At 36.7% G+C, this 16,349-nt stretch overlaps 1 protein-coding gene across 1 annotated transcript; it reads right to left on the reverse strand.

Annotated features, from left to right (window-relative positions):
• Positions 1–9,283: 9,283 nt before the first annotated feature.
• On the reverse strand, positions 9,284–15,715 carry LOC137956645 (mediator of RNA polymerase II transcription subunit 20a-like). The gene is made up of 5 exons (XM_068804212.1): positions 15,533–15,715; positions 15,172–15,314; positions 14,916–15,094; positions 10,647–10,736; positions 9,284–9,832 (listed from the first exon to the last, which is right to left on the reverse strand). The coding sequence occupies exons 1-5, from the start codon at positions 15,544–15,546 to the stop codon at positions 9,608–9,610; spliced, it is 651 nt and encodes a 216-aa protein (XP_068660313.1). The 5' UTR covers positions 15,547–15,715; the 3' UTR covers positions 9,284–9,607.
• Positions 15,716–16,349: the final 634 nt, after the last annotated feature.

Raw genomic sequence — 16,349 nt, forward strand, 5'->3', positions numbered from 1 at the left:
GTGCCTCTCTCGAGCGCCACGTAACCACGAATCCAGATTCTCAATCCTTGCGTCTAGCCCCTCTCAGGCGCCTAGAGTTAATGACAAAGATCGGATTACAATAGAATGCAGAGAATTAATTTCCTATTGTGATGATGCTATAATTATCAACTCTGGATTGTATCATGATTCGTACCTCTCTCGAGCGCCACATAACCACGAATCCGGATTCTCAATCCTTGTGTTTAACCCCTCTCGGGCGCCTAGAGTTAATGACAAAGATCGGATTTCAATAGAATGCAGAGAATCAATTTCCTATTGTGATGATGTTAAAATTATCAACTCTGGATTTTACCGTGATTCCTGCCTCTCGAGCGCCACGTAACCACGAATCCGAATTCTCAATCCTTGCATCTAGCCCCTCTCGGGCGCCTAGAGTTAAAGACATAAATCGGATTAAAATACCAAAATCCAACCTCAATTATAATCTTACCCTAATTAGCTAATTTAATCAAATATCAAGAAAACAAATCTTAAATAAACCTTAATTATTAAATCAGATTCAATTAACATTCAAAACCTAAGTTCAAACCATATAAAAACTAAATTCAATAATGACGAATTACTCCCCTTCTTCCTCCTCTGGCTTGGGCAGCAACTTGTTCTCACGAGTGCTACAATTTCCGGAAATCAATGGCTTCGGGTTGGCAAGAGTGAGTGGCCGGAGGTAGAGACGACGCCGGCGACGATGGTTAGAAGCCGACGGACGGAGGTAACGTCCGACGAAGAGCAAAACAGAGCTGACGTTCTCTAACCGGCTCTCTCGAGTCTCGGTTGGAGTCGGAATGGCTCTGGGACTGGTCGGAATATGTGATAGACGCCGGAGGATGGTTGAAAAGCGGGATTGGCACCGGAGAAGCCCTCTCGGATCACTTCTCGGCCTGGCGAACGACGACTGTCGAACTCACCTCGACGGAGACTCTCTCGAGCTCTCCTTGGGTTTGTTCTCGGTTGGTGGACGGCGGTGGACGACGGTGGCGCGGCGGAAGGTATTGGCCCGGTGAACGACGGTGGGGAACTCCTCTCGGGTCCTCCCCTGTTTCCGGTCAAAGTCCTCTGTTTTCTCTTCACGCTTCCCCCTCTCGGGTTTTCCCCCCCGGGTCTCTCCTCTCGGGCCCCCTTTCGACCCCTTCTTTCGACGCCCCCCTTTTGCTTTAAATACCATCTTATTTATTTTAAAACGATTTGACCTAAAAATCATCTCCATTTCACTAAGGGCATTTTGGTAAATATCTCCTTCTCCACCATAATTCTCCTGAAATTCCATAATTAAATCTATAAAAAGCATTTCAGGAAGAAATAAACCTTAAAAACAATGAAATATAATTCAGGAGAGAAAAATATGCAATATCGACAGTGATTAATGCCAAATTCAATAAATGCTCATTTCATTTGAAAACCGATAAATAACCACCTATAACACAATTATAAAGGTTATTCTATTATAATTAACTTAGTTCTCATGTCAGAATATAGCATCTATCACACCCCCAAACCTAAATCTTTGCTAGTCCCTAGCAAAACAACAATCGAACCAAAATTAAGCCTAGGAAAAAAAATGCCACTTTCGTAGGGAGCACGATTGCATTTAGCGCATGCAACAAGCCGTTAAACCCCTACTCTGCAGTAGTGGACGAGTTATGTCTCGTGAGGGTTTGCATGGAATTTACCCACAAAATTCATATAAATCAATAATATAAAAAGGAAAAATTGAACAAAATTTACTCCTCATTAGCATATGACTAACACTTAGTATCGTAAAATATCTGAAAATCATATGAGATCTTGCGAAATTTGAAAACCTGTGTAAAATATAGCCTATTATCAATCCAAATACACTCATTGTTACTCCACCTGAACCAATGTGACCCATAAGCTATTACTTCAATAGAGCAAAAAGGCAACAAATAACAATAAAATCCTGGTCACATCACAATTAAGAGAAAATAGTAGAGTAAACCTGTTGTCTGACAATCTCACCAAAAGAAATATAACAATTTCAATCTTGACTTGCAACTTCTTTCAAATTACAATTCATCATCAAAGTTAGGAAACTCATTGCTTCCAGATTTAAAACCATTTTACGCTATTACCAGCACACTTTTGCAATTACCAGCGTAATTTTTGTTTCACTGAATACTTTTGGTATTACCACCATTTTGTATTCGTCTTCACTGCACATACACTTATTTTTAAGTAACCGACTGTTCCGATGCATGTCCCTGGGTTTGCCCAGGCTGTTTCTGAAGTTATCTGTCTTTTGCAAGCAAGAGCATTTCCATTTGCATTCATACATTACAACAAGGAATTTCACTGAGGTATAAAAAGGAATGAGTTCAAACAGACATACAAGACTATCCAGACTAACATAGATCAACACTAGATTTACATGTTCTCTTTTGCAACGAAGTTCCAAGTCTAATGCAATAGTAAGTTATCCCACTGAATTCTCTTGCATCACAACAAATGATATCAGATTTCTAATAGGCATATTCTACACAGCTTTACGAAAAATTTTGAAACACATTTGATCAACTTATTTTAACTCTACTAATGTTAACCACATACTAAGAGGAGTAATTTGAAAACCGGAAACAGAAATCAAAAGAAAATTATTGCTAAGACATAAAAGAGTCGTTTCCACCCCCACCCCCCCCCCCCCCCCCCCCAAACCTAAACCGGACATTGTCCTCAATGGGGAAAAGTTAAAACACTATAACGACTACAAAAATAAATAAATAAATAAAAATAAATAACAGCTTAGCTAGTTATACTCCAACAGAGTGAGGGTTAAGCTCCCTCAGGGCTCCTAAATCCATAGGTGGGACCATATGTGTTTGGTCATCAACAATAATACCGAAAAGTCAATAAAGACCCCCAGGAATGATACATAGTCTCCCTCGAAGAAGGTTTACTCGTATCAGCCGTACCCGTAGGTAATCATCCGTAGATGAAACCGCTATCCCACATCACACTTTGAAGAAATCTCCGTGTGACTGGCCACTGAAGGCAGCAGGCATCACGCGCTGAACACAAGTCCTTAAGTTACTCACCATAAGGTTTTCATTCAATACTTCAAGATCGAACTGGTCAATCCCAGAACGGTTGTTTGAGTACAGACCTCTCAAACTAGGGACCAAAAGTTTGGTCATCGACTACCAGAACCATTTATGCTCTCAGCCGGCAAGAGAGTATGAATAAACCAAAAAAAATAAAAATAAAAATAAAATTGTAATGTACAAAGGGATAGAAACGTGGGGATTGCCCACAATGTGCTAAGTTTATAGTCGTAAGCAAGACTCTGACGCATTCAAGATGAATTCTCAAGATACGGTTTGAGCCTCTGACCGTTAACTTTGAAGACCGACCCGTCTCCGTGATTGCTGATCTCAATAGCGCCATGAGGAAACATCTGTGTAACCTCAAATGGACCGGACCACCTGGATCTTAGCTTCCCTGCTGCAGGTAACTGTAATGGTTCACCCTGATTGGCCATGGTAGCTCCTACTTTGACTTCAGGTGTTTTCCTACAAATCTGTTCTACCTTTTCAACAAAGGGAGCTAATGGTCCACCTAGGGAACGGCGCCCGTGCATAAAAACACAAAAAGAAACAAAACGAACTATCAAATTAAGCTAACAAACTCACTACTAAAAATATGAACTAACTAGAAGAAATAAAAATAATTCCATACAAAATCACCAAGCTAAAATTATGAAAAAATAAAATAATTAAAAAAAAATAAAATAAAAATAAAATAAAATAAAAATAAATCTAACCTAAGACCATGGAGAACAAAGAAATACACTTAATACGTGCCTCCCCGACAACGGCGCCAAAAACTTGATGTATAATTTTAGTTACATCGACTTTTATACCTCGCAAGCGTACGAATCGTTCATGTAATCTAGCAGTAAGCGAGGGTCATATCCACAGGGAGGATTGAATTTTTTGTATTCTTCAGTCAACTAGCCTAACCAAATATGATAAATTAATATGAACTAAACACTAATTATATCCTAAATTATCAAGCAATAATTTAATTAACTACTTGCACAACAGGAAACGTCAACTCTGGATTTTATAGTGATTCGTGCCTCTCTCGAGCGCCACGTAACCACGAATCCAGATTCTCAATCCTTGCGTCTAGCCCCTCTCGGGCGCCTAGAGTTAATGACAAAGATCGGATTACAATAGAATGCAGAGAATTAATTTCCTATTGTGATGATGCTAAAATTATCAACTCTGGATTTTATCGTGATTCGTGCCTCTCTTTCGAGCGCCACGTAACCACGAATCCGGATTCTCAATCCTTGCGTCTAGCCCCTCTCGGGCGCCTAGAGTTAATGACAAAGATCAGATTTCAATAGAATGCAGAGAATCAATTTCCTATTGTGATGATGTTAAAATTATCAACTCTGGATTTTATCGTGATTCGTGCCTCTCGAGCGCCACGTAACCACGAATCCGAATTCTCAATCCTTGCATCTAGCCCCTCTCGGGTGCCTAGAGTTAAAGACAGAAATCAGATTAAAATACCAAAATCCAACCTCAATTATAATCTTACCCTAATTAGCTAATTTAATCAAATATCAAGAAAACAAATCTTAAATAAACCTTAATTATCAAATCAGATTCAATTAACATTCAAAACCTAAGTCCAAACCATATAAAAACTAAATTCAATAATGACGAATTACTTCCCTTCTTCCTCCTCTCGCTCGGGCAGCAGCTTGTTCTCACGGGTGCTGCAATTTCCCGAAATCAATGGCTTCGGGTTGGCAAGAGTGAGTGGCCGAAGGTAGAGACGACGCCGGCGACGACGGTTAGAAGCCGACGGACGGAGGTAACATCCGGTGAAGAGCGAAACAGAGCTGACGTTCTCTAACTGGCTCTCTCGAGTCTCGGTTGGAGTCAGAATGGCTCCGGGACTGGTCGGAATATGTGATAGACGTCGGAGGATGGTCGAAAAGCGGGATTGGCACCGGAGAAGCCCTCTCGGATCACTTCTCGGCCTGGCGAGCGACGACTGTCGAACTCACCTCGACGGAGACTCTGTCGAGCTCTCCTCGGGTTTGTTCTCGGTTGTTGGACGGCAGTGGACGGCGGTGGACGACGGTGGCGCGACGAAAGGTATTGGCCCGACGAACGACGGTGGGGAACTCCTCTCGGGTCTCCCCTCTCAGGTTTTCCCTCCTGGGTCTCTCCTCTCGGGCCCCCTTTCGACCCCTTCTTTCGACGCCCCCCTTTTGCTTTAAATACCATCTTATTTATTTTAAAATGATTTGACCTAAAAATCATCTCCATTTCACTAAGGGCATTTTGGTAAATATCTCCTTCTCCACCATAATTCTCCTGAAATTCCATAATTAAATCTATAAAAATCATTGCAGGAAGAAATAAACCTTAAAAACAATGAAATATAATTCAGGAGACAAAAATATGCAATATCGACAGTGATTAATGCCAAATTCAATAAATGCTCATTTCATTTGAAACCGATAAATAACCACCTATAACACAATTATAAAGGTTATTCTATTATAATTAACTTAGTTTTCATGTCAGAATATAGCATCTATCAGGAATCAATGCCCATCTTGAGGTACTAAAAATAGAATATACTCAAGAGACATTAAAACTACTTACAGACCTACAAAGTTTTATAGATCAGGAAATAAATGACTCTAAGATATTAGCACTTATCTGAGAGATGAAAACTAAAATGGTTAATAACAAACCAAGTAGAAAAGAATTACAGGAAGTCATTTGTAAAATAGCTTCTGTAAAAAATCAACAAAGTACAAATAAAGATCGTCTTATATAAGATATCTGTGTTTTAACTCAAAATAAAGACTTAAGAGAACTTGTTATTCAACATACCTCTCCACTCATTACTTTGTATCAATTGGAACAACTAATAGAAATTTACCATTTTAATGATTACCCCTTGCTGTTTTATTGAGAAACTGTTACGTGGCATTGTTAAACCAGTGGCAAAGACCCTTTTGGCGAGTGAGTCTTCGGACCAGTAACCCTGCAGCCTCGGGTATTCCAGCCAATATAACAAGAGTCTCAATTTATCAGTGCTAAAACACTAGATAATAGTTTAGACCCAACATGGCTTCTGCTGATGCTCAGTACTATTCGGGGTTTGACCTTATTCCTGTTGGTTTAACACCACATGGGCTAAATCGTCATACAACCTCGCGGTTTTTGGAGGTCCACAACCGTACATGTCAACCAATGCGACTCCATGGTTGCTTCAGTAGGGTAGAGCACAACTCTGTTTTATTTTTTACTTTGGAGCGTAGCTGAATTACTCTAAGTACCTAGCTTGGTTCCTATTAGGCACTATTTTGATACTATTATTATTACACGTGAACAGTAAACATGAAACAGTAAATATGAACAGTAAACATGAATAGTAAAATGAACAGTAAATGTGAATAGTAAAATGAACAGTAAACATAAATAGTAACTTTTAAACAATAAAACATTTACTGTGGAGATTCATATATATATATATATATATATATATGCGGAAAATGAACAGTAAAAACAAACACTGTATGAATTTAAATATTACAAATATTCAAAAAATGCTACTTTAAAATACCCTGAGAAAGAAAAATAAACTTGAAATGAATTTAATGGGTGAACTTTGATTTTTCCTTGGACTTCAATTCAAGTGCTTTAAATTGAAAATAGAATCTTCATGATTAAATCCAAGTACACAAAAAAACACTTTAAAGAAACACAATTTGAAACCTATTAGCCCAACCACATCCTTAACACTTGACTAGGATGACTCTAGTTTAAATGTTGGCATAATCCTCTAGTACTCCTCATGCCACTATTAGTACTATATATATGTCATTTTCTCTTTCATGCTCTAAAACTTCACTTTGGTTATTAATTCAGGTACCTCTACTGGAAAACTAGGTAATTTATCCAAGAATATAAAACAAAGATTGTTCTTTGTATATGACCGCAGGTTGACTCTCACATTGCTTTTGATGATAACAAAATTTAATTGAACTAATAACTTGCAAATCTAAAGTATTTCAAATACTTCAAGATCATCCCAAGGTCTAAAGCATCAAAACCAAATTAAAGACATCAAACACAATTGAAGAACATTTCTTGAAGAAGCACCCACAAGTAAGAAGACAACGAGAAGACTTGAGCTCAAGCATCATAGACAAGCATCTAAACTCAATCAATTTTTGTAATAGAGTAGTCTAACTCCTATTCCTTTAGTACTTCTGAAATCGGAGCTTTGGGATATAAATTGCATAAAGAGGTCATTATACCCATCACTTAGAAACATGTTAAAACACTTAGAGAGAAATTTTCATGCTTTATAAAATCTACACTTTTAATCTGGCATTAGAATGATCGATCAATCACTGATAATGATCGATCATCTAGAACTATGCAGGCCATAAATATAAATCAAGATCAATCAACCATATAAGATTGATCAATCATCCAGGACATGGCCATTTCATACTATAATGCATGATCAATCATCCATCGGAGATTGATCGATCATAGCTATCTAGGCAAGCAGAATTTCATGGAATAATCCCTCTAGATTGATTTATTAGTCAGAACATTGCCAGTAAGGGACTTCAAGCATTATCAATCAAAGGAAAAACACTTGATCATACTTGTAATGCACAACAAGAGGAAATTTCGATTGATCAATCACATAGGCAATAATCGAGTAACTTAACTTTTTTGGACCAACAGTAACATATTGATTGATTAGTCCATCGATCAAGAAAATTATCCGTTATGGTCAATCAATCAAAATATTATTTTTTTGCAAATGGGCAAATAACAACTAGTTTGAGTCGGGGAAGCTATAAATACCCCCACCAAATCGTGAGTAAAAGAGTGAATGAACATTTATTGGCATATCTTCAATCCACAAACTTTTATCTTGCAAATTCCTACCAAAAGTGCTTTAGAGAGAAAAAGAGGGAGAGCCTTACCTTTGAAAAACCTTCTATCTCTTTCAATCATCCTTATATACATCATAGTACAAACTCCTTTAATCTATTCACAAGTTGCTACAAAGGAGGCAGTTTGAATCTTTTAAGGAGAAGAATCTCTTCAAGTGAGGGTGTAATTTTTCCCTCTCTATTTTATGAAATTGTGAAAGGTTCATATAGAATCTATTAACCTAGATAGAAGTGCCTAGTTAGAGCTAGAATCTTGCACCAATCACTGGGAGAGATTGACTTGTGTAAAATCGTGTATTGAGCTACACATAGCCAAAGAGAGCCGTAATTTCTTTTGTAATTTTCTAGCTATTAGAGCGTAATAGTGGAACTTTCCCAAACATAGATTATTGGGCGGTAACTACCAATAGGTAAACATTGATAACACAAAATTTATTTGTCCCTATGGTATGTGCATGTTATTCCTTATTTTAAATTGCTTTTATGCATATCTATTTAATCATACACATAAGTTGTCTTTAAATTGTTCCTACGTGGTAGCACCTTCCCTTCTTTCTAATGTTTTTTGTTGGCGCCCCCTTTGGTTTTTGGAATGTGAAGACCATCCTGTTAGCCCAGGTGGCTTCTCAAGAGGGGGCTTAATTGAGAATTCCAAATTAAAAGTTTAAATAAGGCATGTAAAAAATAACAATTTCAATATAATGTAAACATTCACACACCATAGGTTCCCCTAATGATATTCACCGCCCAAGAACATTGCTTGAGAAATTTCACTATTTCAAATCTCTAATAACTGTAATTTACACAAAGAGATACCAGCTCTCTTTAGACAGGTATACCTCAATACACACTTTCACAAACTCAATCAATCCTAGAGACTAGGTAGATTTTAGCTCTAACTATGTTTTTCTATCTAGATTGAATAGGTTCTAGATGAACATTTCAAAAATAAAAAATGAAAAAAGGAAAACTTCCACCTAAAAGTTAGAAAGTACTTTCTCCTTAAGAGATCCAAACTTCCACTTCTTTTTAACACGAAGTAAAGTGTTTGGTAGCTTGTCTATGATGATATGCAAGCAATAGGTGAAAAAATATTTAGTGCCAAAAGCAGAACAACATCAATAGTCAAATACTTGTTCAAAAAATTTTCATATGATTATTGTTCTAGCTTAACTGGAAAATCTTAATAAAAAAATTATATGATCTACCTGATAAAAATTTCCAACTAGAAAAATATTTCTATGAAATATGAAACACTAGTAGTCTCTGAAAACATATTTTTACTAAAAATAACTTTCAAATGTTTCCTAGAAAAGGTACTACCAGAGGATTAGTCACTTACCTGACTTTTGTACACATTTATATGCAAAGAGTTTGATGACTTTGGCTTACAAAAGAGTTTAACGACTGAGAATTGTTAATACAAAACACTACCGTGGATTAGCATTCTTGGAAATGAAGCATTCATTTTCTACAGCATTTCCTAGGCACATCTTAGTAATTTAGCTATGCGTTTGAATGTTTAGACAGAATTTCTCTAGTACATATAACTACTGAAGAACATTCTGCACAGCGAGGATAAAGTTTGAACTCCATTTAGTTTCTCACAGTAGCAATAAGCTGAGCCATGACAGTTGCATATTGAACTGCTGTGTGTTGTGACGTATAATGATCGGACAGCCCATACTCCCCAAAATTTGGTTCAACATGCATAAAATGACCAGGCAAAGATTTTTTCGACACTGTTTCATGCCATATGTCTACAAACTCTTCCATAATTTGTCTGGATTTCTCCAATGATGAAAGAGGTAGGTACTCAACCTGTATCAGAGAAAATAAACATCGGCAATATATGCCCAGAATAAAACTGTGTAATTAGTCAGATATCATCACTTGGGAATTTTTATTAATTAACTGGAATAACAGCTTTGGGTTTGGGTAAGGGCTGAACTCTTCGGGGTGTGATTCCACTTTCAATGCTCCTTAAAAGAGTGTAGGATCCACTATTTCTTTTTTTGAAAATGAGTAGGATCCACAACTTATTCCCATTTAACTTAACACAAACACATTAGCAGCTGGATCTAGTGACTATAGTTCTTTTTTAGCACGTATTAGTCCATGTTAACATCATATATTTATTATACAAATAGAATGTCACAATTGAATTTGATAATTTCTGAGGCTTAAATTTTATTATGTTGCTATTTTTGTTCAACTAAATCTATAAGATACAATTTGGAGTTCAGGAAGGAAGTCTCAAAACCCTTAACAGACAGCGAAGAGGTGCAGTAAGAGAGAAAAAGGGAGAGGAAATATGTTCTCTCAGCTTCCCTCCCTCCCCACCCAAATGGTCACATCTCAAATAGTTTAGAAATTCCTAAAGCAAGTAATTTGACGTAACAGTTGATAACAGTCAAGAACATGGTCAAGACTCTGAGCAAAGAACTTTCGGAATAAAAAATGGTGTAACAGAATTTTATTGCATCACAAGCATCAGCCCAATCTCAATTATGGTTTGTTTAAACCATCCAAATTTGTTAAATCTCCTTGCTCTAGACCATGAAGTGTATGATAAAATCTTCACAAGATGCTTTAATCTCAGGTCATGTTATTTTTTGTTTACTATGGTTCATACCTCCATTACAATGCCTCTAAGACTTTCTGAATGAATTGGAACCACTTTGCCCACCCTCAGTTGGAAGTCACCGAGCTGATACTGGATTCCCTACATAAAGGAAGGTGACAAAAAAAGATAATGATCTGTATTAAGAGATTTAAGCAAGAAAGCCCAAGTGCCAAGTTATTATTCTTTCTGAGTTTTCTTATTCTTGTTTTAATATTAGAGATAAGAATTATGAAATTGTTCCTTAGTTGAGACAACATGAGTCAAGACAAAACAGTAACATTATCATACTTTATACTGAAAAATGGAACTAAGGCACATCTAAACTAAGCTTGAGAATCCATTTTATCATTAAATAGTGGATGAAGTTTTTCTATGATGTTACCATTTTCATTAGAGACCAAAAATATTCTTACCAAAATATCTTATGCTTTTAATAGAGACACCACAAGAAACCTTATAGGAGTTTACAGTAAAGATCCCCAGTCAATCCAAGTCCCATGACCAGCAAAACTACTAGGTAATGAGCATTATTCAGTAGGAAACGCGTGAAAACAAGTTCATCCAAATATCTTCACATAGGATGATTAAAAATAAAGCAATACAAGTTTTCTGCATAAAAAAATAATAGGAAAAAAAAACATGAAATCTCACAGTCAAAAAGCAAGTCCTACCAGATTATGAAGTTATAAAGAACAGAGATGAGTTTTGAATCTGAAATTACAGGGCAGCCTGAGAAGCATGAATTGAATGTTGGGACTCTTGCAAAGAGGATTTCAAATCTCTATACATAAATGAGTTTATACCATAGCCCATTTTTCTTTCTCAGAAAATGCACATTTTTTTCACTAAGAAATAGTAGTTTGAAAACAATAACAAAATAACAGAGTTGTTAAATTTATGTAAAAGTGAAATACTTCATTGACATCAATAACTTGTTGTAATCAGTGTACATGAACCTCTATTTATAATAGAGGAAGGTAGTAGAGTCCAATTACAATAAAACTACCCTTGTCCCAATTACACCCAAACTCTAATACTTAAGGTAAGTCTTAACATAATTAGATAACTCAATATTGATAAAAGACAAATATAACTTAAATTAAAACTCTTCTTGGTCGTGACCCTAAGATAAAGATACTTGTATGAGTCCTTCTTGATCTTCCAACTGATGTGATAATCTTGGTAATCATTGTGGGTTCTACTTCTTATGGGCTTTGGCCTATCTTGTGGGCCTTCCTTGGCCATGTGGCCCATCTTATAATAATCTTACATATCTTCCTTGGTCGTTTGGGATTGATCTTATCTTCCAACACTCCCCCTCAAGCTGGGGGTGAGAGAACAATATGAACTCCCAGCTTGATGCAAATGATGTATAGAATATTTTTGTATTAAATGGCACATCTTCCAATATGCCTTCATCTTCCAACATTCCCCCTCACGCTATTGCGTCCTTCCATGAGGCCCTGCGGCATTATAAGTCAAAGTAAAAATCACTCCTAGCCGGTAAGCCATTGCTTCATACTCTAGTCTTTATGCTGGATGTAGGGCACACTCCACTGCTATCGGTAGTGTGTCTATCGGCATTGCTCTGAAGTGTCCACCACCGTGTCCCTCCACAGGACAATGACTCTCAAGTGGAAGGAGACATAAAAGCCATTACAGGGGGAATAACATAGATGTAATCATAAGTTCCTCTGTCATGGACTTCCAACCTCAAATAATTTTCATCTTTTTTCAGGGATGAAGTTCCTCCGTCGTAGACTCCCAACCACAAATAATTTTCATCTTTTTGACATGGATGAAGTTCCTCCGTCATGGACTTCCAACCTCAAATAATTTTTATCTTGTTTACGGGGATGAAGTTCCTCCGTTGTGGACTCCTAACCACAAATAATTTCATCTTTTTTACGGGGATGAAGTTCCTCCGTCATGGACTTCCAACCACAAATAATTTTCATCTTTTTTACGGGGATGAAGTTCCTCCGTCGTGGACTCCCAACCACAAATAATTTTCATCTTTTTGACGGGAATGAAGTAAATGATCACATGAGGCCACCTCTTATTCATAATAATGTCCCCAAAGAGACATAATAACTACAACTGAATATAACACGACCATTTTCCAACACATATAACACGAACAAATAGTAAACTTTGTCAAAGAACCCATGAAATAATCCGATATAAAAATTTCTTCTTTGATGCACAAACGTCATCTTTTGTGCTCCCCCTTTCTTGAATATTTTGGTCACATAAACTTATCCACAACATTAAGGAATAAAATACCTCTTTCTTGTTCTTGTTCTACTTCTCCCCCTCAAGCTGGGAGGTAATGGCAGTGGTCCTAACTTGAACCAAATATCATAGAAATAACAATAATCCCAAATAACAGAGATTTGTAAATAAGCCCTCAAACTAGGCAGAAGTGAGATATTTTCCTGATATATCAACTCAAACAGTGACGCAAAACAATCGGCATAAATTCGGATTTTTCATTAGAATAGGATACCAGCATGACCTTTGATTCTTCCAATTCGAATATATCTTTCAATATAGATCAGATTGACATGAAATTTTTTTGCTTCTGAAACTAGACTTAAATACTTTTCATCCAAGTACAACATCTCTTCATAAAATATAATTATCAGAAGAGAAATAATCTGATAGGTTTCGGTCTCTGTCATATGGCCGAACTAAGTTTTGTTTATCCTGTTTTTCCAGAACGACCATTGACTCTTCCAAGATCAATATCTCCTTATAAAAAAATCATACTGAGAATTAGTTGAATAGGTAAGAAAATAGACTTACAGATCTTTCTTTTGATATATAATTCTCCATATAAAGTTTCTTTCTTGATAGCATAAAATATCTCAAAATTTGAGGATTTCTACTACCGCTCGAACCTCTTTTTAAATCTGACCTTTGCTACTTTAAATATCGATTTCTCTTTGTAGATGACTCAAATAAAAAATTGGTAGAATGGGTAAAAGAATAGACTTACAGATCTTTCTTTTGATATATATCTTTCCATATAAAGTCTAGTTCTTTATAGCAAAACATACCTCGGAAGCTGAAGCTTTCTACTGCTGCTCGAACCACTTTTGCAATTTGACCTTCGCTCATTCAAACATCAATATCTCTCTGTATATAACTCCGATTTGAACAAATAGGTTTTCTTTGGAAAGTAGACTCAAATATCTTTCCGTCAATATATAATTTACAATATAAAAAACTACGTATAGAGGTAAAAACCGTAAAGCAATCTACGGGTGTAGGGACTGAAAAAAATAACTACGAACCTAGACCTAGGGTTTAGGGTTTAGAGAAAAGAATCACATTACCTCCGTGAGTTGACCAAGTCAACTCACAGAACCTGCTCTGATACCATGTTGAATTCATGTAAAAGTGAAATACTTCATTGACATCAATAACTTGTTGTAATCAGAGTATATGAACCTCTATTTATAATAGAGGAAGGTAGTAGAGTCCAATTACAATAAAACTACCCTTGTCCCAATTACACCCAAACTCTAACACTTAAGGTAAGTCCTAACATAATTAGGTAACTCAATATTGATAAAAGACAAATATAACTAAAACTAAAACTCTTCTTGGTCGTGACCCTAAGATAAAGATACTTTTGTGAGTCCTTCTTGATCTTCCAACTGATGTGATAAAGATGCCAGCTCTTGGTAATCATTGTGGGTCCTACTTCTTATGGGCTTGGACCCATCTTGTGGGCCTTTCTTGGTCATGTGACCGATCTTATAATAATTTTACATATGTGGGCCTTCCTTGGTTGTTTGGGCTTGATCTTATCTTCCAACAAGAGTCAAGGAACATAGGAGAGCAAGAAAAGTGTATATTATGAGAGACAAATTATGTCAATGTTCTTTATGAATTAGTGTTTTGATATTCATGACTGCAACCTGTTCCATGATACCTCAAAAAGATTCAACTTTCTTTATCAAGTAGTGCTTCAAAATTTCATTTTTTATAACATTAAGTTCACAAAACCGTGCCTTTCTACATGAAATTTAGTATTGCCCAGCCGATTCTCAATGATAGAAAGAAATTAAAATAAAAGATTGATAAGTCTTTTTTGCAATCGTGACAAAAGTTCGGAAACAATTAATACAACCATTCAAAGATGTATAATTTACACAAAATCTTTCTCCGAACAAAACTATCAAAATAAAATCCTAACCAACGTCATATACCAAAACACGCGATCACAACGACCTCATAGGAAGTTTCTTTTGAACGAAAGAGTTTTACCTCAAAATAAAGCTGGACACGAGATTTATAAGATTGCAGCTTCTCCATTATCATTTGAATGGCAGAATCAGCTTCAAGCACAATTCGCTGACCACGGATTGTAAAGTAGTATTTATCGGGTTGTTCCTGAAGAGAAAGCCCCATAAAATCGCGAGCATACTCGGCCGGTGCATTTTGATCTGGAAATTAGTTCAGATAAAAGAAAATTTAGAACCATGTTTTTGCTCTTAATTTATTATGAGGAAACAAGAAGTACCTCTCAACATTGGCCTGTAAAACGTGAGAACAGATTTCCACCTCCCCCCTTTTGACCCGTTGATGCTCTCAACGCACTGAGAAAGTTCCGTGAGAATCTGGGTGTTGACGGTACTCCCGGCGTTTGGCTGCCAATGCAGAACCCTGCAAGATGAGAGAGTGTAAGAACTGCATTTTCTGGCCTGCGAATGGATTTCACCAATAACATAAACTCTTTGCTGTATTCCGACTTTGAGGAATTTAGGGTTAAGTGAAACATTAAATCTAGGAATCTACTGAAAACCACAGAAATCTATGAAAGGAGGTGGAAAAATATGAATCTCGGGAAACAGAACATACGCACGGAAGTCAAAATTTCTAACCATTTTATAGGCATCGCTGATGAAAGATGGAAGTGAAAAACTCAAGCGAAGGCAGTAGTTTGGAAAGAGTGAAGAGACGATGGCTGGATGAATGTAAGGAATACCGAGGAAGGGCGCAACGGCAAAAAGGGATGCGGGAGCGGGTTCGATCCCGGTCCATCAACCGTCTTGACCATAACACTATCCAAAATATTGTCATTTTTACTTTTTTGGTAAAAGAACCTATTATAAAGAGGAAAGCATGTAGCTCACAATGTACTCCCTACTTACTATCATTTATGGGACTCGTGTATATGCATAGGTCCCTGCTGCCTGATATTCCATCACAAAATATGTTAGTGAGATCAGATATTCCTCTATACCGTACATAGATAGTTGTCTCCTGCAGCAGCGAGAGGACACAATGATGACGAACACTTTTATTTGTTTTTGCAAGATAGAATTCAAAAGACATAATTTCCATTGCTCCCCTATGTTAACAGAGTCAAATGATTCTTTTGCCCCTACTCACATCCCCTAGTCCATAATCAAGTTTCCTCCAACTATTATACAATATCCCGAAGTAGATTTCTGTCATCCGGGGATCCGGTCTAGTCTGTATTCAAGAACCCTTCTATGTTGAAGAGACTATGGTTTTTATAGAGAAACCCTCTTCCTGGAATTCCTTTCAAATATTGCAATATTTTTTTCAATGTTTGCCAATTAGTAAGTTGTGGTTTGTGCATGTATTGACTTACTACACTTATTACATATGAGATATCTGATCTTGTTACACAGAGATAAATAAGTTTTTCCACAAGTCTTTGATATTTTCCGA

This window comes from Aristolochia californica, unplaced genomic scaffold (assembly GCF_029961685.1).
Source record: "Aristolochia californica isolate CCGP_79_NKW_82.1479 unplaced genomic scaffold, dmAriCali1.0.hap1 SCAF_2, whole genome shotgun sequence".
NCBI lineage: Eukaryota > Viridiplantae > Streptophyta > Magnoliopsida > Piperales > Aristolochiaceae > Aristolochia > Aristolochia californica.

Coding starts and splice junctions, on each gene's coding strand:
- LOC137956645 (XM_068804212.1), bottom strand. Junction 15,095..15,171: donor TTACAGGCCAATGTTGAGAG/GTACTTCTTGTT, acceptor ACTAATTTCCAG/ATCAAAATGCACCGGCCGAG. Junction 9,833..10,646: donor TTAGAGGCATTGTAATGGAG/GTATGAACCATA, acceptor TCTCTGATACAG/GTTGAGTACCTACCTCTTTC.